The sequence below is a fragment of the Myodes glareolus genome, chromosome X, assembly GCF_982192425.1.
Source record: "Myodes glareolus chromosome X, mMyoGla1.1, whole genome shotgun sequence".
Taxonomy (NCBI): domain Eukaryota; kingdom Metazoa; phylum Chordata; class Mammalia; order Rodentia; family Cricetidae; genus Myodes; species Myodes glareolus.
The window spans coordinates 1,891,476-1,914,741 of NC_142053.1; the positions used below are offsets into that span (position 1 = coordinate 1,891,476).

Consider the following 23,266-nt stretch of genomic DNA (forward strand, 5'->3'; position numbering starts at 1 on the left):
ATTATGTCCTGTAAGCCTTTTATCCCCCACACCTGGTCACCCACCAGTCTGACTCTCCCGGCCACATGGCTGGAATCAGCCTGTCCAGGACGTGCTCCCGCCCGCTGCCGCTCGCCATGGGGAACCTGCACCGCTCTAGCCATCTCTGCCTGGACTAGTGGCTGCGGTCACCCTACCATTATATTTTTTAAGAATAAAAGGATCCCTTAAGACTAAAATTACAGATGGCTTTGAGTGACCATGTAAGTGTTGAGAATCCTTTAGTTTTCTCCATTGTGGAAAAAAAAAAATTTACTTGGGTGATCCTGCCCCAAACTCAACCATCATCCTTGCTTTCTTCTTTCTTTCCATCTGACATCCAATACTTTTGGCTTACTTTGGAACATACATCTTAAATACCACAACTAATCAGAATCCAACAGTTACTGCTCCAGTTAGAGCCACCATCATCTCTTTCCTCTGAACAGGCTTCTTGGGTTTTGTCCTAGTATCCACCACAGCCAGTTCTCCATTCTCCACCTGCAACATAGGTTTCATGATGTCAACTACTGATTCAAATATCTATCAAGGGCTTCTCATCTCAAAATAATCACCCAGTTCTCTTGGTAGCTCAGGCTACCATTTATCTCTCTTCAGTCACACTGGCCTCCTCGAGAAGTCAGGTAGTCCTTCCTTAGGGTCTTTAAACTTGCCTAGAATGTTTTCCCCAGTTACCTATATTGGGGGGAGGCATGAGGGCGAAAACTAGAGGGTGTCTAAATAGCACTCCTATCATACTTGCCTTATTTATTTCAGAGTCTTTTTTTCTATGTAAAAATTTAAGTTCTATTTTTTTGTATGTTTAGTCTGACTCTTCCTTACCATGATTTTAGTTTATTTCCTTGTTCAGTACTAAAACAGTGCCTAGCAAGTAAATGAATGGAGGGGGGGAGCCAAATTTGAATTAGAAAGACTCTTGTTGAGCATAAGATTAGCACAAGGAGTTTTGGATGATAACTGATATCAGGGTAAGGTTGCTTTGACACTCTTACCTGACTCCCTACTACCTAAACCTTCTGTCAAGCTCTTAAATTCAGATTGCTGGGTCTCAGGTCCCAAATTAAGTCTTCAAAAACAGTGCTGCTTCTTTTGGGCTCACTGCCTTTTATACATACTTCCACCTAACCATCTGATCCAACAATGACAGATCTCATATGGGCTTGGCATGTTCCATCTTTCTACCGTATAAGTCTGCAAAGACCAGGGTTTGATATGTTGAATTTACTGCCGGCCCTAAGAGCATGACATCTAGAAATTAAGTGAACTAATACAATGGGTAAGCCCCTTAAAATAAGTCCCTTTGCTTGGAACAATGTCAGGCTTCTCAGCAGGTAACTTTGCTTCTTCTACTGAAAATGATACTAAGAAAATGCTGGTGCAGTCAAATGCTTATTGCAGCATACCAGATGCGGATGTGCTTGCGGATAGAGGGTCAGCTGCTCAGCGAGGTGGCGCTAATAGGCACCGAGAGCCTAGGCTTTCTTATGCGCCAGCATCCACAGGGGCTCCATTAAACCTTAGCATTGAAATACCGCCCACAAAACCAGCCCCTCTCTGCCCTTGCCGCCTCTTTTCCCCAAATGACAGTTGATTGCCACCAATCCGGACTGAATGGGGTCCGCCCCTTTTCCCTGGCCTAAACAGACAGAAACTCCTGCCAATTGGGGGCGTCACTTCTAAGGCTCCGCCCCAGCCTGGGCGCCACAGCCAATGGAGCGTAGGCTTGACGAGGCGCCGGAGTGGGGCGCGGGCGCGCAGGTGCAGCAGCGCTCAAGCTGGCCGGGAGGGCGGGGCGCGACGTCGGCCGTGCGGGGTCCCGGCATCGGTTGCGCGCGCGCTCCCTCCTCTCGGAGAGAGGGCTGTGGTAAAAGCCGTTCGGAAAATGGCCGCCGCCGCCGCCGCTGCCGCCGCCGCCGCCGCCGCCGCCGCGCCGAGCGGAGGAGGAGGAGGCGAGGAGGAGAGACTGTGAGTGGGACCGCCAAGGCCGCGGGCGGGGACCCTTGCCGGGGGGCGGGAGGTAGGGGCGGGACGTGACGCGGGAGGGGCCCGCGGGGTCGGGCGACAAGGCAGGCGGATGGCGTCCCTCCTCTCTACCCTCCCCCTCCCTCTGCCACCGGTGGCGGCTTTCTTCTCCACTCGTCACCCTCAGTCGCTAGCAACCGTCCTCAGCGCGATCTCCCTGGAGCCACCTTCGAATGACGCCCTCCCGCTGCCCGCCCCCTCTGTGCGCATCCTGGGCCTCGGCTGTGCAGGCGCCCTTGTCGGCTGGGCTTCGCCAGTTGGGGCTGCGCGCGTTCCTGCCCTTCTTGGGGCTTTGGGCCGCGGCAACGTCGCGCGCCCGCGGTCCCAGCCTCTCCCTGGATCACGCAGTCCCCTCTCCCTCGCGCACCCCCCTCCCGTTACTTGCTCCCCCCAACACACACACACACACACACACACACACACACACACACACACACACACATTCACTCTCTCTCCCTCTCTCTCTCCCCCCCTTTCTCCCTCTCTCTCTCGCTCGCTCGCTCGCTCATTTACACACACGCGCACACACACACATGCGGGCGCGCGCGCACGCACACACACACACACACACACACACACACACACACACACACACACCGCGCGTGCGCAGTCCACCTCCCGTTGGGCGAGTGCGCCACAAGGGCTTCTGAGCTCTTACCCCCATCTCCAGGCTTTGCTCTCCCCTCCTCCTCACCCATTCCATGACTTTTTGCCCCCACTGTAAGCGAGTCGGTTCTCTAGCTCCATTCCCCATTTGGCAGGAACAAGTAGGTGGGGGTTATTGTCCACCCACATAAAAGACTAAACATTATGTTCTGGGTCCCACAACTCATCTAAAGAGATGGTTATAGTTTTCATCAGGAACCGTGGGAAGGGGACTGTGCGTTCCTCAGCACCTGAAGCTCTTCCTGAGACCTTGCCCTCAGGGTGCACTGGTTCTTTGGGGGTGCTGTGCTGTGGCTTCGGAATATGAGCGTCTTCCCACCCCACCCCCCTCCTTCGCCAGCGATCATCCAGTTACATAAGTGGAATGGGACATTGTATGTTACGGGCTCTCTTCATCCTGGAGCATTCAGGATCGCCAGTACCAGATGGGGCAAGTTCATCACATCATTGTGACTTCTGTAGATTATCTCTGAAAGTCCATTCTCTTTAGTTTGATCATAGTCAAATCACTTAAAATAAAACACGGGTGACTTTTATTTGACAATATTTCTGAGGTTTTTGCACTGAAGGTTTAAAGCCACTATGGAGTCTAAAAAAATTGCTCTCACGAGAAAGACTCAGTATGACATTGCTACGTATGGACCCCTTGAAGGGTAAAGCTTGCTAGGAGTAACTCTGTTCTAGTTCCTTGTGTGTTTGAGTTTGGGTTGATCACAGTAAAAATGGGCTCTACCACAAAATTGATATTCCTGACTCATGGTCAGGCAGAAAGGTGCTTCTGGTTATTTTTCCAGGAATACAAATGAACTCTGTTGAGCCATTTGCATGTTGTCTCCAGTGTTGGGAATCTTTACCCCAAACAGTGAGACAACAGGATCAAATACAGGATGGTTGATGGTGATCATGAAACATAATGGACTAATTTATAGTGCTAGGTGTCTGAAATGTTGTAGAACTCCCACAAGTTCTAAGTATTTTATTATGCTATATAAATGGAGCCAATTTGGGCCTGGGTAGTAAAATTGTACTAATAGGTAATTATTACTGTAGAAGAGAATTTTGAGTTCGTGATTGGAATTGTCGTGTGAATATCAGCAGTTTCAATTAATAACATGATTAAGCTGACCTCTGGGGTCCTTTGAAATATGCCGGATCTCTATAAAAAGATAAAGTCTGGATTGTTTAGGCCTTTGGGGAATTTCCACCAAGGATTTGGAAAAATACATTTATTTATGGGCTTTTGGTTTTGTTTGTTTTTAACTTCAGATCTTATACAGAAAGCCTAGGAAACACTTGCTTTTATTTATTTACCTGGATATGTCAGAACCTTAAAGAATCCAAACAATTGAGAAGTACAAATGTTCTAAAATGAGTTGATGCACATGACCCATTCATGGCAGGGCAGCCGAGCAGCTGATCAACAGAGCTCATTCAGTTTCACAAACACACCCAAGCCTTGCTTGTCAAAGATTCCAAGGTTTGTGCATTTGAGCCTGAACTCAGAGTTGGAACCTTTATTTTCATATTCTGCAACGTGTGTGCTTCCTTCAGGTGCCCTTCCAGTTGTTGTATCTATAACTCTCCAAATATTGTAAGCAACTTCCAGAATAGTTTCTTCCCAAAGTGCCTGGTGACATCTGAAGTTAGTGTGTCCTTGAGAGTTGAGTTTGTGTATCCTAAGAGTTAGAAGAATCTGTATGGCTTTCTTGATAACATTGATCTATCACATATTCCTATTTCCTTTCCGTGAGAATGTGCCTTAAATGTTTTAAAGCTACAGTAGCAGATCCTTGTTTTACTTAAGAAGAAAGCATCATATAGTCAGTTGTACTCTGAGAATTTTTTCTTTTTTGTTATTGTACTGGTGTCAAACCCAGGACCTTGTGCATGCTAGGCAATCACCCTACCACTGAGCTACATCCCTAGCTTTCTACTCTTCCTTTCATGCTGCTTGAATCCTCAGGTACATCTGGGGCACCACATAGACCACAACGATTTTGGAAGGTTATGATCCATTTTTGCAATCTGTGTTTATATTTTCCAGATAGAGTTGTTCCCTCTGCCTGATCTGCTTCTATGAGGCCTAATCTACTGGGGGCAGGGAGGCAAAGCTATGGAGTTTGAAAGAAAAACCGACTACAGTCCCATGTGCCAGTGCCCCAACTCCACCCAAGCACTCCTGAGAAGTTTGTTTCTTTAACCTAGAATAAAGAACAGCAGTGGTAAACTTGTTAACTTGTTTGCATGGTAAACTGTGTATCCTGGAACCTTTTATGTTTCCTAAAGGTGACTGTCAGTGATAATCTTTTAATTGGCTAAGAACAGTTTATCACCAGGCTGTTTGAGTTACCTCTGGGAAACAGAATCGTGGACAATGACATTTGTAGTAACTAATGTTTTAAGCACAGCCTCTACTGGAGAATTCCAGGGAAGTGGCAAAGTACCTCATTTTCATCACCTGCTCTGGTAACACCTGTGCAGACTAGGCTGACAGAAACTTTGTTGGGTAGAGAACAATGCCCATCACAGCCTTTTGTAGTCACTCTGCTGTTATCCAATCAGAGCACTGCCTACTTGTCATTTCAGGAAGGACTAATGTCAATGGTTCCCTTCTTCTGGGGCTTGCTTATACAGAAGATGTGTGTGCTCTTCTCGTTTCCACAATTTTCTTCTGCTTTTATCTTTCAAGTAAAATTTTCCATTGAAAGTTTGATTTGTGTGTGATGGCATAAATACTCGATTAGTATGTGGGATGACTGATAGCAAGACTCTGAGAGAAGGAAGACATGCCTATTCCCGTGTTAAAGGGGCCAGTATGACCAGAGTAAACATTGGCTTTTTAACCTTCTTCTTGGCACTCTGCTAGCATGTGGTACCTCTTTGCCAGTACTATGGATATCTGGACTCTTGTTATTGACCAAGCCGTGGTAAAAATGTGCTTATCTTCCTTTCCTAAGAGCTGGTGGTATTATAGCATGAACATTTTTGTTGGATTTTCACCTAATTATACTCTTTTTTAACTTTTTTTCCCTGTGAAATCTTAAGTTAAAGATCTCAAACTTTTTAAGAGCTTAGAATAAAGCTTAGTTCAGCTCCTAATGGAACATGGCTTAGTCGGTAGTAAAGTGTTTGCTTTGCACCTGGAGGTTACTGATTTCAGTTCCAACACTACCAAAAAAAAGAGTAAAATTGCATGTAGGTAAAACTGTTCTTGAGAACTTGTGACTTTGCAGGCCCTCCTATACAAGGTATTGGTTTGATTTTTATTAGGTGGTTATTCAAAAAATAGTAACTTTGGGATTTCAAAGTGTTCCATGACTTAATTCTATGACTTAAGGAAATTATGGGAATTAAGAGGTTTTACTGAGCCTTAAAAGATAACTGTAGGCATCATCTAGGGAACTGGTAGTCAGCTGCCAAGGACTTGGTTGCTATTGCTCTTCATCTGGATTTGACCCCATGAGTGACTATAATAGTCTTAAGTTGTATAATGTTAGCTTTTCTATTAGTGATATCTGTGCTGGGAGAGCAAGGTATCTGCTAGCTAATATGGCACAATTTAGTTTTTACCAAAGAAATGATGGTTTATCTTGATGGCAACATCCTTATTTGAAACACGTGTTCAAAAACAAGACCAGCTAAAGCAGGAAGATCTGAGTTTGAGGACGCCCTGAACTATATAACAGAATTACCTAAAAAAGCAACAACAGGGACTGGAGAGATGGCTCAACAGTTAAGAACACTGGCTACTCTTAACAGAAGACCTAGGTTCAATTTCTACTACCTTCATAGAGGCTCACTATAACTCCAGTCCCAAGGGATACGATGGCCTCTACTGGCTTCAGCAAGCACTTCATGCAGGTGGTGGTACACAGACAAGCATTTAGAGAAATGCTCATACATATAAAATAACAATAAATAAAATCTCAAAAAATTAAGAAAAATAACAAAAAAGTCAAAAGATCCATTAACACAATGTGTTAAAGACATTGAGATTTACTAACTTGAGAGGCTTAAAGTAATTGGTTAGAGATGGACTTCTATATTTTGGATGATAGCTTTGGCTCTCCTGGTGTTTTTTGTCTTTTATCTCAAGGTGAAATTGTGTGATATTAGAATAGTTCCTTGCAGCTTTGACTGCTGGAAGCAGAAGAGAGACTTGGCTTTTTGATTTGGTGTGGTTTTTTTTGTGGTGATGTTCTGATGTTGCCTAAACTCTTGAACACATTCTATCCTTGACTTTTCTTGTATGGTGTGGTAGAAGAAATACTTAGCAGAAATCACCACTTGTGGTATGCATTGTAGTTTCAAAGTGTTCCCCAGAGGTGTCAAGACCTTTGATAGTGTTGATTCTGACATGCATAAATCTTGTTTTTATTTTAGCATTCTGTGTCATGTGGCAGTAATTTGCAGTTTATTCTTTGCTTCTAACTAGATGAGCTGGGAAGTAACATAGTACTTTGTCTGTGATTATCTTCAAAATGTCCCAAAAGCCTTGGGAAAAAAGTGCAGCTCAATGGGGACTTTCAACTTACGATTTTCTTTGTTTTAGGCTCCATAAAAATACAGACTCACCAGTTCCTGCTTTGATGTGACATGTGACTCCCCAGAATACACCTTGCTTCTGTAGACCAGCTCCAACAGGATTCCATGGTAGCTGGGATGTTAGGGCTCAGGTAAGTAACCTTCCTTTTTTTTTTTTTAGTATATGTCCTGGTTTGGCCATCTGTTTTTAAAATAAAAAAAAAAAGGAAAAAAATATATACTACTCTTGGACAGTATAAAAGTACCCCAAAGATAAAAAACATAACTGGGCCAAACTGTGCCATATAATAAAAAAAAGTCACTTCCCTGAGCCCTGAAAGGTCAGTTCAGTCTGGGTAGAGTTACTTGGTAGTCACAATGTTATCTGGGGGTGGGTGTCAGATTAGAGCTGGAACTGGTGATCTGCAGCTTCAGTTCACCTTGAAGCAGGAGAGTGCTTGTCCTGAGCTCTTCACCTATGCTGCTGTCTTACCTAGTGGTCTTCAGCATGATAACTTTCTTTGCTTTGGTTTGGGCTAAATGACTTACTGGTGGTGTACTGCATTTTCAGATACAGGAACTGGTATTTGGTCTCCTAGAAGGGTACCCTTCTGAAAGTGTCACAGAACAGTGGAAACTATAGCTAATGATGCTTGCTTTCTGTGCTCCTGTGATGGAATGCACTCAGATATATGTGCAGCTCTTGTGATTCTAGAGCAGAATAAGTGCTTTTGGAAAAGTTGGAGAGCCAAGTAATTGTAGACCTAACATTTAGGTGACAGACCTGCTGCACTGTGGTACCATTGTGTTGACTTTAGTTTTGTTAGAGTGAATTGTTCTGTAATTTCTCATCCATTATCAGGCACAAATACCTCAAGCTTTTTTTTTTAAATCAGTGGTTATTCCACATTTGATATTTTTGTCACTTGAAATTCTATGAGACAAAACAGATAATTCCATTTAAATTTTCCCCATTTTCTACAAAAGAAAATGTTGACTGTTCACATATGCTGCATTGTAATTCCAGCTGAGACCCCCAAATAACCTTTTCTGTGTATCTAGTATTTATTACACTTCATAAGGCTTTTGTGTAATACATATTACCTCATACTCAATAGCCTATTTATCTGGGGGAGTTAGTTTTAGGTGGAGGAGAATAGAAGGAAATGAAGACCTTAGCACTGCCTCCAGGTCCCAGGTTTGGTTCTGCTCTTGATTCTGTGACTTTAGTTGTCATTCTACTTACTATGATAGGGCATGCTCCAGACCTGACTGACTGTTCTTTGTGTTCCACATATTTATGCTGGTGGGAGTTATATGGCTGGTGCTTTGTCTCGGGAATTCTACAGACTAAATGTATTAGCAGCAAAGATGGGTTTCTTCTGGTAGATGTTGAACTGGGAGTGGTCTGTGTTTTTTATAGTATTTTTCTCAGTTTGCAAATGCCTTTATGAAAAAGGTAATAATGACACTACACATTTCTACAAAGAAATATAGAGAAGGTGGATAATGTTTTTATTAATAATATTGCTACTTACAAATAAGAAAAACATAAACATGAGTTCGGACAATAGAGTTTGTCTTTACTTGTAAAGAATATCATATCTTTTCTCCTTTAAAAAAAAGGTTGTCAGGCATGATGGTATACCACTTTAATCTCAGCACTTGGGAAGCAGAGGTAGGTAGATGGATCTTTGTGAGTTTGAGGCCAGCCTAGTTTACATAGCGATTTCCAGGCCAGCCACGGCTACCATAGCAAGACCCTGTCTCAAAAAACAAAATGATAAAACTTTGTAGAAGCACTTCATGAGCTAGTCATTTTGAAGAATGGCTGCCTAGACTTGAAGGTAGGTATTGGCACATCACCTTTCCAAATGACTGTCTCCGTTCTTGGGCTTTATAATTAAGATAGCTATGTTTTAAATCAGTTCTCTTTTCATTATTACTAAAGTTGAAACTCAGTAACCATTGGCCATTTGTATCTGGCCTATGTAAATTTTTGTATTCATTTTCTGTATTCATTATTCCATCACAGTATTTTTATTTTTTTTTTAATTCTGTGTGTGAGTGTGTATACCTGTTTGTGTCTTTAGGGATATGTATACATATGAGTGCAGGTACCTGCTGAGACCAGAGGTAGATCCTCTTGGAGCTACAGATATGGACAGTTGTAAACCATGTCACATGAGTGCTAAAAAACTGAACACAGGTCCTCTGCAAGAGCAGCAAGTGCTTTTAGCAGCTAAACTGTCTCTCTAGATCCCCAAGATATTTCTTTTTAAGTGGATCTTTAAGAAACCAGGGCCTTGTACTTTCTAGAGTCACTGAACTAAAAACCTAATCTTTCTAAGAACTCTTAATAAAGATTTTAACTCTTTGTCATGGTACAGATATTTTTCTACTCTGTCATGGTTTTTGATACTGCTTGTCTTTCTACTATATAAAATCACAGGCAACCCAGTGATTGGCTAAATGGGTTAAAGATACTTCCACCAAGCCTAATGACCTGAATTTGATCCCCAGAGCCATGTAGTAGAAGAGAACCATCTTCTTCAAGTTATCCTTGGACCTACACATATGCACTGTAGTACACACATGTGTAATATGTACTCACTAAAAGTATTTAGGATTTATTTTGCTTTTCGAAAGTGTTTTCTGAGGGCTACAGGGATATTTTAGTGGTTAAGAACATAAAGAAACTTGCTGCATGGCCAGGCAATGGTGGCGCATGCCTTATATTCCAACACTCAGGAGGCAGAGGCAAGTGGATCTCTGTGAGTTCAATCTACAGAGTTCCAGGACAGCCAGGATACACAGAAACCCTGTCTCAAAAAAAAAAAAGAACACTTACTGCTCTTGCAAAGGGCCTAGATTCAGTTCCCATAGTTCACAACCAGGTATAACTACTGTTCCAGGGGATCAGTCTCTTCTGGCCTTCACAGCCATCAGGCATGCACATGGGAATAAACTTACATGCAGGCAAAACACACATAAAATTAATTTTTTATAAAAGAAAGGTTTTTCCTACTCAGTTATTTGATACTCACTTTCATTTTCTTTCTGAAAAGACTGGTGTATTGTATTTATAATATATACATATTTAATGTACACCATAAGTTCATGGGTTTCACATTCCTTTTTAAATTTGTTTTTTTAAATTCCCCCCCCCACAAAAAACAAAACAAAACTGGGCGTTCGTGGCACACGCTTTTAATCCCAGTGCACTAGGGAGGCAGAGGCAGGTGGATCTCTGTAAGTTTGGGGCCAGCCTGGTCTACAAGAGCTAGTTCCAGGACAGGCACCAGGCACCAAAGCTACAGAGAGACCCTGTCTTGAAAAAAACAAAAAGTTAAAAATTAGATTTTCTCTCTCCCTCTGTGTGTGTTTGTGTGTGCGTGCGCACATGTATGCGCGCATGCATTAGACTAAAGAGGCTCGGGGATCATTAGAATTGGTGTCATGCCTATTTATGTCTCTCTAGGCCTTAGTTTTTTTTTTTTAATTAGCTTACAAAATGATGGTTTCATTATGGCATTTTCATATGTATTCTGTTGCTCATTCTTCCCTTTCCTATTCTCCTGCCTTGGCCTGCTAGTCCTGTCTTTAGAAGGCCCAAGAGGTTTCATGTCATGTGTGTTCTATTACCTGCTTCCCTCTTAAAGTTTCCCTGTGTTTTCGAAAATACTGATTTTTTTTTTATTTTGTTTGGTGGTGGAATGGTTTCTAGAAAACACTTGATTTTTGTCTTAGTCATTGGGTAAACTAGTCATTCAGTTTTCAAATTTATCAAATGCTGTTTTCTTTAGATAAAAAAGTATCTCTTACATTTTTCCTATTTTCTCTGTAAAGCTGTGTTTTATTTTTCCTGAAATTTGGGGAATTTGATGGTGGTCCTTTCAGCTAGCATTTATTCATTCACCTGTTTTGAGTACCTGCTTTTTTGAGCGAGGGGCATTGCTAAGACCTGAAACTGGCATTTTCTCCTTGATGGATGTGAGCTACAGTGCTTTCACAAGACTTGAACACAGCAGATCTTCACAAAAGCAGTTTTTTGATAAAATGGCAAAAGTGTAGAAGAGTGTGTGTTGAATTTTTCAAAGAGTCAGGTGTAGTGGCACTTTTAGTCCTAGCACTTGGAAGGCAGAGAGACAGACCTCTAGGTCAGCTAAGGCTATAAGGGCTATGGCCCTTTTTAAAGTGTGTTTAAAGAAGCCAGAGAGATTGCTCAGTGATTCAGAGCACTTGTTGCTCTTGCAGGGTTTGTTCTTAGCATCGGTAACCATTCATAATTTCAGTTCCAGGGAATCCTTTCTTATCTCTGTAGATACTAGACATGCATGTGGTACACATCCATACATGCAGGCAAAACATTCATAAACATAAAATAAAGCCAGTAAATCTTAAATTTTTAAGTATATTTTGAGACAAAAATCTCACTGAGTTGCCCAGGCTAGCCTTAAATTTGTAATCTTTCTTGCTGGACTGACAGACATGTACCACAAGATCCAGCATATATTAAATTTGTTGTAGTCAAAATACACATAAAAGTTGCCATATTAACTTTTATGTTAAAATGGTTACCGTGTCATTTAGTGTGTTCAGATTGTTGTACACCTATTATTGCCATCCATATTGAGATTTTTTTTTTAAATAAAGCTGCAATTCTGTGCTCGATGAACATTCCACTTTCTTCCTTCTTACCCATCTTTTGCTAAACCACTATCCTGCTGGCCGTCAATTTGACTGGTCTAGTGCCTTATTCTGAATGTTTGTTTATATGTTTTTATGTATTTTGTGTCTGCTTACCCACAAGAGTGTGTGGGAATATATCTTTTATCTGAACTTTATTATATGGTACACAGTTGCAAATGCTTGCCTTCTATTACTGTATAATAGAGATTATTTGGAATTAGTTCATAGAGAACCATGTCATTCTTTTTAACTGTTGGGATTAAATAGTCTTATTTATGAGATGTACTGTAATTCATTTAACTATTTTTCTATTAATGAGTGTTTGTGTTTCTGATTGTTGAAATTTCATTGATTCTACTAGTTAGCTTGGTATAATGGCACATATCTATAATCCCAATACTTAATAGGCAGAGACAGTGGGATCATTGCTAATTTGAGGCCAACATGTTCCACATAGGGGTTCCAGACCATTCAGAGCTATAGAGCAAGACCCTAGCCACCCAAAAATGTTAATGCTATACATCCTTCCCTGTAGATACTATTTAGCTCAGTAAAAAGTTTATCTGTAAGAGAAAGTTTTAGAAGTGGAACTTGCTAGGTCAAAGGATATATGCATTTTAAAATTTCAAAATATTGCTAAACAAAGGGGTGGCCATTTGGGTGTAGATTTTTGGTGGAAAACTGAGTAGATGAACACATGAATTTATGACTACAGTACTATTTTTAGAGGTTAGAGTGTAATTGGGCTAGGAGAAAGTTGTTTTTAGCAGTTAGCGCTAGAAAACAAAACTTTGGAAGCTTCCGTTTCATAAAATACGATCTCATGTGAGCAGGGCATTTCAGGCAAGACATTTTACTTGACAATGGGAATTTTAGCTAATTTCTCTTTGTGAATCTTGAAGAAAATGGAATATTTTTATTTTGAACCATTCTAAGGCTCCTTTGGATGCCTGGCTGAAGAGTATGTCCTCAAATGTTGGACCTTCTGCCTCTTTCCTGTTTTAATATGCATAAAAAATATCCTGTAAGTATTTGGGACTAAATTGCTATTGCTTCATTTCTCTGTGACTATTGTAGTATATATAGCAATACTTTATTCATATAACCTCTACTGATTGAGCTTCTGTTGTGTAGGGTAACCGTGCTAGCTACTGGGAACTGTCCTTAATCCTGGCCTAATGTAGATACAGATGGGCAAATAGGCTGTGATTTTTTTTTTCCCAAGGGCTTGACCACTATGATTGGGAAAAGTGTATGCCACTGAGGGAGCATATAAAATGTTAGATTTGGGAAATGGAGGTAGAGAACAGTTTAGTTTTGTTTTAAATGGCAATCAACACCTGGATAGTAAGAAAACTTTAGCTGAGTCCAGGAGAAAGCATCAGTAGGAAAAAATAAGCCTTAAGGATAGACCAGAATTCCTTGCAGATGAGACATAGAGAATATGTGGGGCTGACTCAGTACATAGAAATAGGCAGGTAGGAGTGGCAAGCTGGTGCCTGTGGATGGGAGCTCTTGTGTTTTCAGGCATGTAGTACAGATGTTCAGGCAGTTGTATGCCAGGCAGGCCCAGCTTTCCTTACAAGCTACATCATACTCTGAGATAGTACTCTTACCCTCAGAGGCAACAAGCAGTTCCATGCTGCGTGCTGTGGGAATGTTACAGCTAATACCTACCGACTACTGGGGCGTGGCCTCATGGACTATTTACCTGGGTGTGGAAGCACATCCAGCCCCTTCCTTCCTCTCTCTGCTTGCCCCTGGGTCCTGTTTTGGCTGTTCGGTTTGCTTTGGATCTGATCTTCGTCCGTCGTTCAAGCAGAACATCCTGACCTTGTAAGTCTACCCCTTAATAAACACCAATCTGTTTTCTTAGTTTCTGAGCTAGTGTGAGATTCCTTTTTTGTTAAGCGTCAGATCATTTCCGCCTTCAGTTCCATGTCCATTCATTCTTTCCCATTTCCACACTGAATTTGTTCTGGAGGGGATCTATTCTTAGGCCAAGTTCTGTCACCTTCCCGTCCTACCTATTGTGCCTCCAGAGTTCACATTATAGATATCTTCACAGTACCTCCTTCCCCTGCAATTTTGGCTCCCAGGAGACTGGCAGACATTAACTAAGACAGTACTTTTCCTTCCAACATAGTTTATTCTCTATTAACATAGTAATACTCAATAGTGCCAGCCTGTGAGGTGGTCCAGACTAGCAGAAGCTATCTGTGGTACTAAATGATACTTAGTTCTCTTGATTTTTTTTTTATTCTATAAAAATACTTTACCTATAAGCCCTTACTGATTTTCATTTTCTGGGTTTTTTTTTTAAATATGTGTATGTTTTTGTTTTTGAAACAGTGGTGCTGTGTAGCACTGACTGGCCTAGAACTTTTTGATTTCTTTTTTTGAAAGAGTCTCATATACCCCAGGCTAGCCTCAAAATCACCATGTAGCTGAGGCTGGTCTTATATTACTAATCCTACTCCACCTTTCAAGTTCTGGGATTAGATGTGTGTATCGCCATACTTGGCTTTACTATTTTTTGAACAAGACTTTGGTAGTGAAGGAAGTGTGTGAGCAAACTTGCTCCTTTCTTGTCATGGACCAGGTCCATCCTGATGAGCCAACAGCACATGTTGTAATTCTCTCAGCCTGGACTCAGGAGCTGAAACTAGAGCTTTCTGCCAGATCCTCTGAGCTTTCAGCTCTTCTTTCCTCCCTAGGTCATTCTCCTACAGGCTTCCTAGCCCCTATACTTTATTCATATATTAGCTTCCTGAGTACTTTTTGACCAGACATAAGTGTTAGCAATTTGCATATTCATGCCAGACTCCTTTTGTAGAACCCAGAAACAGTCCAACTAAACCCCAACCCATGGTTAACATTAATTTTCCTGCCTTCCCAAAGCAACCAATCTGCTAAAACTGATCAGGACATATTGCCTCTAAGGTTTGTATTGTACATACAGCATAGGATATTTTACAGTGCTTAGCAAATTTGCAGGATGCTGCTCTTTGCAACTCCTTTTTTTTTTTAAGTATGGTTGTGTTGATCTTCATAAACCTTGTTATTTGAGTCTCCTTTTGCTATGGGAACATTTTTGCAACAGAAGCCTAGCTAACCAGAGTCTTCACTGTGAATGAAATTAGAAACAAGGATTGGCATTTGGTTTATGTTTACATCCTTTGGTTCTATTAACCAAGAAGCTTTTGCATCTCTGTGTTTGTAAAATGTTTCTATAAAAAGATGGCATCTGTACCTAGACTTAACTCCCTCTTTCTCCTTTGTAACCTTACATATTTCTGCTAAACCATGAATTTAATACTTTTACATCATGATCTTAATTTTCTCCATGGGAGTTGATTTTGAAAACCTTAAAATATTTTGACTTGTTTGGGGTTTTTAATACTCCTGGGTGTTCTCCCCCTATTTGGGACCATATCTGATTCATTTTTTTTTCCCGAGATGAATTTTTTGTAACAGTCCTGACTGTCCTGGAACTCGCTCTGTACTCCAGAATGGCTTTGAACTCAGAGATCTGCCTGCCTCTGCCTCCTGAGTGCTGGGATTAAAGGTATGTACCAGTATGCCCAGCATTTTTAAAATGATTTAAAGATTATATACTAGTTACTGTTCCTTATGTTTACTTGCCTAATTGTTGAAAGTTTTTCATATGTGTCCAATTCCTGATAATCCTGCATCTTCATTAGTTTATACTAATGAAAGAAATATCCTTTATAAATGAACAGATTCAGTATGCCAAACTACTAAGGGAAAATTCCGTTGCTTGAGGTATGTATTGACATTGCTTTGATATGTTATATTCTAATTTTGCCTACACATACTTAGTAATTCATTTTAAAAATATAAATTTCCATGTGTTTCTAGGTTTTGTATTTTTGTAAACAGCAGAAGGTATTAGAGCATATTAAGAACTAATTTGCTCTAATATTTTTAGCTGTTTTTGGAATTATACTTGGCAAAAATTAGACAAACGTCTGCAAGTTGTGACAGTTTGCTTTTTCTTCTTTTAAATTACAGGATAAGTAAATCTAGTAAGAATTTTTGTCTTGTAAAAACATGGGAATGATTAAAATTATAAAATCCAAGTAGCTAGGACAGTTGAAAGTATTTTTTAAAAAGATATTTTTTTTTTATGTATATGGGTGTTTTGCCTGCATGTGTACTTGGTTCCTGAGGAAGTCAGAAGGCGACTTCAGATCCTCTGGGACTGGAGTAACAGACAGTTGTGAGCTGCCGTGTGGAAATTGTACTGGGGTCCTCTGAAAGAAAAGCCAGTGCTCTTAACCACTGAATCATCTCCAGCCCTGGAAGTGTGTTTTGAAGTGATACTACCTTATTAAAAATGTAGCTTATAAAGCCGGCAGTGGTTGCCTCCAGCACTCAGAAGGCAGACATAGGTGAATCTCTGTGAGTTCAAGGCCAGCCTGATCCAGAAGACATAGTTGCAGGGCATGCTCCAAAACTACAGAGAAACCCTGAATCGAAAAACAACAACAAAAAAAAAGTAGCTTATAAGTACTTGTATTCCTTAGAAGTTCTTCCAGATTAAGACAAAACAAATAAATATGATATCTTTTATATATATATTGGTGTTTTGCCTGCATGTTTGTCTGAGTGAGGTTGTTAGATCCCCTGGAACTGAGTTACACACAGTTGTGAGCCACTATGTGAGTGCTGGGAACTGAACCTGGATCCTCTGGAAGAGCAGCCAGTGCTCTTAACTGCTAAGCCATCTTTTCAACCCCAAGAAATATGGTATCTTTCCGCACTTTGGGCTTTTTTTTTTTTTTTTTAGACAGCATGTCATGTATCCCAGACTGGTCTTTTAACTCTTTACATGCTGTAGATGACCTTGATCCTTTTACTTCTACCTCAAGTGCTGGACATCATACCAGCAAGGAGAATTCTTTAGTTTTAATTATGCAAATGAATTGTTACAGTAAGAAACTTAGAAAATGCATATAAGTACAAATATTAAAAGTTTTTAAAAAAAACCCGCATTCTGCTGCCCTTAATCCCAGGACTCAGGTGGCAGAGACAAGGCTGATCTCTGAGTTTGAGGCCAGTCTGGTCTACAGAGTAAATTCCAGGACATCAAGGTCTAGACTGAGAAACCCTGACTCGAAAAACAAAACAACAAGAAGTTAAAAAACGTTCTTATAATTCACCAGGCAATGGAAATTCCTGTTACTATTCTTGTGTTTCAGAGATAAGGTAGTAGAATACTCAGTAGTAGAATGCTAACATGTTTGTAGACCTGAATTCAGTTCCAGTACCACAAGGAATTATATCTTTTTAGATTTCTAGGTTAAGAGCTTTGCCTCTCAGACTCTCAGTTCAGGGATTTGTGATTTCTGTTGGGAAAAACATTCCATTTTTGTTCACTGACAGTTGTAGACAATTGATCATTCATGGTACTATTGGGAATAACTCTAGTCTTGGCATGTAGCTCACTGGTAGAGCACATAGTTAGTTAGCATGTGTAAGGCCCTGGATTTGGTCTCTAATACCAAGAAAGTATGTGACTATCACCAGTAGAGGATAAAAATCTTCTCAGATTACATTATATTTATTGTCGATATACAAAATGTCATATGTGTTCATTACTGTTTCTAATTTTTATAGTTAAATCTACTTCTGGATCTGATTAATGATTTGCTGGAGAAGCACATGTTATTTTAGTACCAATTCTTAAAAAGCCATTAATCAGTTTTCTGTGTATTTTATGTATTTCAAATCATTTCCTGAGAAGGAATCCAGAATCCAAAATGGGTTCATGACAAAAAAAAAGGTTATGAATGCCCACCCATCTGTGGGCTGAAAGTGTAGTTTATTGGTAGGATGCTTTCCTAGCTTTTGTGAGGTCCTGAGTTTAATACCCAGACCTTGGAGTTGGAGTGGGGAAAGATTTCTATTGTGTTTATTATTCCATGTGACAATAAATTAAAAAATAAGTCATGTCAGACTTGGTGATGCATGCCTGTAACTCAGGACATGGGACACCATCATAAGTAAATAAATAAAATGACCAGTCGATTTGAAAAATACCCAAAGAACACTTTAAAATAGGGGCTGGGAAGATGGATCACTGGATAAATGCTTCCTATACAAGCATGAGAATCTAAGTTCTGATCACCAGTACCATGTTTAAACAAATAGATGTGGCAGAGATGGAAACAGGAGGATCCCAGGGGCTCTCTGACCAGCCAATCTAATTAACCTATGAGGTCCAGGTTCATTGAGAAACCCTTTCTCAAAAAATAAGGTGGGAAAGCTGAATAAAATACTCAGTGGTTGAGAGCCTAGCCTTTAGCAGTTGAGCCATCTCTCCAGCCCAACTGCCGGGCAGTGGTGGCACATGCCTTTAATCCCAGCACTTGAGAGACAGAGGCAGGTAGGTGAATCTCTGTGAGTTTGAGGCCAGCCTGGTCTACAAAGTGAGTTCCAGGACAGCCAGGGCTATTAAGCAAAGAAACCCTGTCTCCAAAAATAAAAGCAAAACAAAATAAAATTCTCAGTGGTTAAGAGTGCTTATCGCTCTTGCAAAGGACTTGGTTCAGTTCCCAGCATCTACAACTCACAACCATGACTCTAGAACCAAGATACCTGTTTTTTTTTTTTTTAACTCTTACTTTTTTGGCTTTGGCAGGGGAGGTGCCACCCAACAACCAAATCTTTCACACACATGGAATCTTATTTCTTATAAATGCCCAGCCTTAGCTTGGCTTGTTTCTAGCCAGCTTTTCTTAAATTATCTCTACTGCCTTTTGCCTCTTTTAATTTTATTTTATATATCTTACTTTCACTCTTATTCTGTAGCTGACTGTCCTCCTCTCCTTGTTCTTTCTTGCTTCCATTTGCTCTTCCCAGATTTTTCCTCCTATTTATTCTCTCTGCCTGCCAGCTCTGCCTATCCTTTCTCCTGCCTTACTATTTATTAGCCGTTCAGCTCTTAGACCATCAGGTGTTTTAGACAGGCAAAGAATCACAGTTTCACAGAGCTAAACAAATGCAGCATAAACAAAACTAACACACCTTATTTTCTACAACAGATAGCTCTTACCTTCCTCTGGTCTCCTTGAGCACGCACATCCATGATGCATGTACACACACATACACATAAAATAACAAATCCCTTAAAAATAATAAAATAAACTAGAAAGCAATAGAGGAAGATACTACCTGCCAATCTCTCACTTTGTAGGGTTTTTTTAATGATTTATTTATATTTCCGTGCATCTGTGTCTGTGAGGGTGTCAGACCCCTGAAACTCAAGTTACAGGCAGTTGGGAGCTGCCTTATGAGTGCTAGGAATTGAACCTAGGTCCTCTGCAAGAGCAGCCAGTGCTCTTAACCATTTAACCATCTCTCCAGCCTTCCAACCTCTCACTTTGTATGTGCACACATGGGTATGCACATGTACACCCACACTAAATAAGTAAATGAAATTTTAAAAGTAAGTTATCACTGGACTAGAGAGATGGTTCAGCAGTTAGCACCCATAGCTCTTACAGAGGACCCAAGTTTGATTTTAGTACCTATGTTAGGTGGCTCACAACCTGTAACTCCAGCTCCAGGGGGATCCTACACCTCTAGCTTCCATGGGCTCTTGCACTCTACACACACTTAAAATTAAATCTTTATAAAAAATTGAGGTGTCGGTGCCCAACTAAGCAGTTAGATAGGGATAAAGCATGGGTATACCAAAAGTCGACAAAGGAACTGGAGAGATATCTCAGTAGTTAAATGCACATATTACTCTACGTTGGATGAGTCACAACTACCTTTAAATCAATCTCCAGGGGATCCAATGCTTTCTTCTCTCCTCTGTGGACACCCCCACTCAACATGTGCACACTACGCTTACCCCATAACCCATAAAGATAATTTAAATTTTTTTTTGTTTTTTCAAGATAGGGTTTCCCTGTAGCTTTGGAACCTGTCCTGACACTAGCTCTTGTAAACCAGTCTGGCCTTGAACTCACAGAGAGCCACCTGCTTCTGCCTCCTAAGTGCTGGGATTAAAGGTGTGTGCCACTACTGCCTGGCTAAAAAATAAATATTTTTAAAAGATACAAAATGAAATTTAAAGCTTCATCTTTTCCATTTTGAAACAAGTGTCTTACTATGTAGCTTAAGATGTCCTCAAATTCATCATCCTCCTGCCTCACATTCCTAAATGCTAGGATTGTAGGTATGTGTCACTGTACCTAGATCAAGTTCATCTTAATTACACCTAAAATTTATGGACACATATGAGTAGTTTACAAATATGCAGAATGTAATAGAACAGAATTGGATTTTGGATTTTTTATTTATTAATTACTATTATTGTATATTTAAGTGTGGGCACATGCCTTTTGTGCCATGGCACTCATGTGGAAGTCAGAAGAAATTGTTTCCAGTCAGTTTTCTCCTCCCATCATGTGTTCCAGATATTAAACTCAGATTGTCAGGCTTCTGTTACAACAAGCACATTTGTGTGCTGAGCTATTTCAGAGCTATTAAACCTGTTTTGAGTACTTAATGCCACATGAATCACTTCATATTTAATAACCTAAAAGTTGATATTAATAGCCTATGCTGTTGACATTTTAGGTAGGTTTTTGTTATTGTTCTTTTTTTTAAAACAGAATCTCAGTGTGCTGCTTAGGTTTACCTCAAACTTGCAATCTTTCTACCTAAGCCTCTTGAGTTTTAAGATCACAAGTGCTGTTGGCATTTTAAGTTTTCTTCTAGTTTTCCTTACCTGCTTGAGTATGTACATACATAATGTTTTAGGTGAAAGATGTAGTGTTGTAAGTTGCCTTCTTTTCTCACGTATATTTAGGTATCTCTGCATATCAGTAAAATAGATTGGCGTGAGCATGTTTCCCTAAAATAAAGATAATTCAACTACGTTTCTCATTCCAAAAATAATTATGTATTAGAACTTGTGGTCCTTCTGTCTTCCATAATAAAAATATTATGTTTGATAGAAAAGTTTTCATGAAATATAGGAAGAGGAAAAGTATAAGTTGTTCCTAATTTGACATGGATTGGTAGCTAACATCTGAATAAGGTTTTTATACCACTATTTTTAGTCCCACGTAGCATTTCAATGTCATAATTTTTCAAGGCTGTGCCTTTAGTAAGTAGCATTTCTGTTGTTTCTGCCTTTTCATTACTTTGAATGATGCATCAGCAAGCCAATAGCACCAACTCTGTCTGTACCTAGGTCTTCCTGAGCCTCACATTTATTGGCTTCCATAGCATCCACTTGTGCTACCCATTAAATTTAAAGTTCTAAACATAATTCTTAAACTTGTTTCTTCTGCTCTTTACTCCATTTTAGGAAAGAACACCAATATCTACCCAGTTACTCTATCTAGATTCCAACAGTCAGCCTTGATTCTGCTCTTTCCTTCATCATCTTTTCCTAGTACGATAACCCACTTATCATTTCCACTGCCAAGATCTCAGTCAAAGCCACAAATGACCTCTCAGATGGATACAGAAAGACTTTAGATTACTTTTTAAAGAGTCCTCATCAACATCCTTACAAAACAAACAGGTCTCTTGGTTATATTGACATTCCGTTTTTATGTAATGAGATTTTTGCATATTCCACACATTAAGTTATCACCATTCATTCATCCCACAATGGAGTGAGGTGTGTATAGTGGCCTAGACACTGGTTTAGGCAAGGGATAGGATGATCATAAAGCTTGAGTATGGTGTCAGAGGCAGACAAAAATAATTAGAGTGTTTACTTGCTTAGAACACCGGTTCTGAACTTGGATTGCAGCCCCTTTGGGGTCAAATAACCCTTCACAGTGGTCACCCAAGACCATTGGAAAACAAATATTTGCATTACAACACCTAACAGTAACAAAATTACAATTATGAAGTAGCAACAAAAATGGTTTTGTGATTGGGGGTCACCACAATATGAGGAATTTAATTAAAGGGTCACAGCAATAGGAAGGTTAAGAGCCACTGGCTTAAAAGGACAAGTATGAAGTCAGGACTCACTATCCTGTATACTGTGGGAAGATCCCAGCCTTGAATGAGTTAATGAATCCTTTCCTGAGGAGGTACAATGACAAAGCTGGGAACTGAGAAAATAGGCAAGATATAAAGTGCAAGATGGCTTTCTAGACTGAAAAAAAAATATATCGGTGAAGGTTTTGAATCAATCAGGAACTTAGCTTCGTCTAGAACAGAGCAATGTAGTGGATTGGTTTATTTTTTTTAATTTTTTGTTTTTTGTTCTTTGGGGGTACCACCACCCAGCTCCCAAAAAAACATACAGCAACTTACTTTTTCTTATGAATGCTCAGCCTTAGCTTGGCTTATTTCCAGCCAGCTTTTCTTAAATTATTCCATCTACCTTTTGCCTCTGGGCTTTTACCATTCTCTGTTTCTGTATATCTTTTCTTTCTTTCTTTTTCTGTGGCTGGGTGGCTGACCCCAAGCGTCCTCCTCTCCTCCTTTTCGTACTTCTCAATCTTCTCTTCCCGGATTTCTCCTCCTATTTATTCTTTCTGCCTGCCAGGCCCACCTATCCTTTCTCCTGCCTTGTTATTGGCTGTTCAGCTCTTTATTAGACCAATTAAGTGTTTTAGACAGGCAAAGTAACACAGCTTCATGGAGTCAAATGCAGCATAAAAGAATGCAACACATCTTTGCATCATTAAACAAATATTCCACAGCATAAAAGAATGTAACACATTTTTAACTAATATTCCACAGCAGAACAAAATATAGAAAATGGCGAGAAGTGGTCAGAGAAACTGACAGCAACTCTGGATTATGCGGATTTTGGATGTTGATATCAGAGCAATAGGAAACTTGAAGGTTAAGTTTGTTTGGGGTTTGAAGTTTAATGTACAAAATAGGTTTAATTATAACATTTTCATATGTATAATAATTTGGTCATATTAACTTCATTGTCACTCAGAGTTACACCTCTTGCTGGTTGTGTCTTCTTATTTCCTAAAAGTTCCCCTTCTACTTCTCTTCCTTTTAGGCTTCCTCTTAGAGAAAATGTGACATTTGTCTTTCTGTTTTAATTCCTTTAAAACTGAGACTCATGTACTCAGGGCCTGGCTTCAGCTTTGCTATGTTAGGATGACTTTTAAATTCTCCTGCCTCTACCTTTTCCAAAGTACTGGAGATTCAGGTGTGTACTACCATTCCAGGTTTTTGTCTTTCTGTGTCTGGCTTATTTTGGTTCTCTCATAAGTGGCCAGCCTTTTGTCTTTCCTTCCCTAGATTTTTAGAATCTTTTTTTCTTCTGTGCTCTGAAATTTAAAGAGGCTGT

At 40.1% G+C, this 23,266-nt stretch overlaps 1 protein-coding gene across 3 annotated transcripts in view; it reads left to right on the top strand.

Moving 5' to 3' along the window:
* The first annotated feature begins 1,849 nt into the window (after nt 1–1,849).
* The window catches only part of Mecp2 (methyl-CpG binding protein 2), a 73,234-nt gene continuing 51,817 nt past the window's right edge, over nt 1,850–23,266 (top strand). Inside the window, exons 1-2 of one of the 3 annotated variants that reach the window (XM_085684867.2) lie at nt 1,909–2,004; nt 4,772–4,949. Coding sequence is in view for 1 of the 3 variants with exons in the window: in XM_085684866.2 (XP_085540992.1) it covers nt 1,922–2,004 (83 nt within the window). In the remaining 2 variants the exon portion in view is untranslated. Of the gene's footprint in view, nt 2,005–4,771; nt 4,950–7,279; nt 7,404–23,266 lie in introns of those variants that run through there. The other 2 variants (XM_085684866.2, XM_085684868.2) reach the window with 2 other exon arrangements.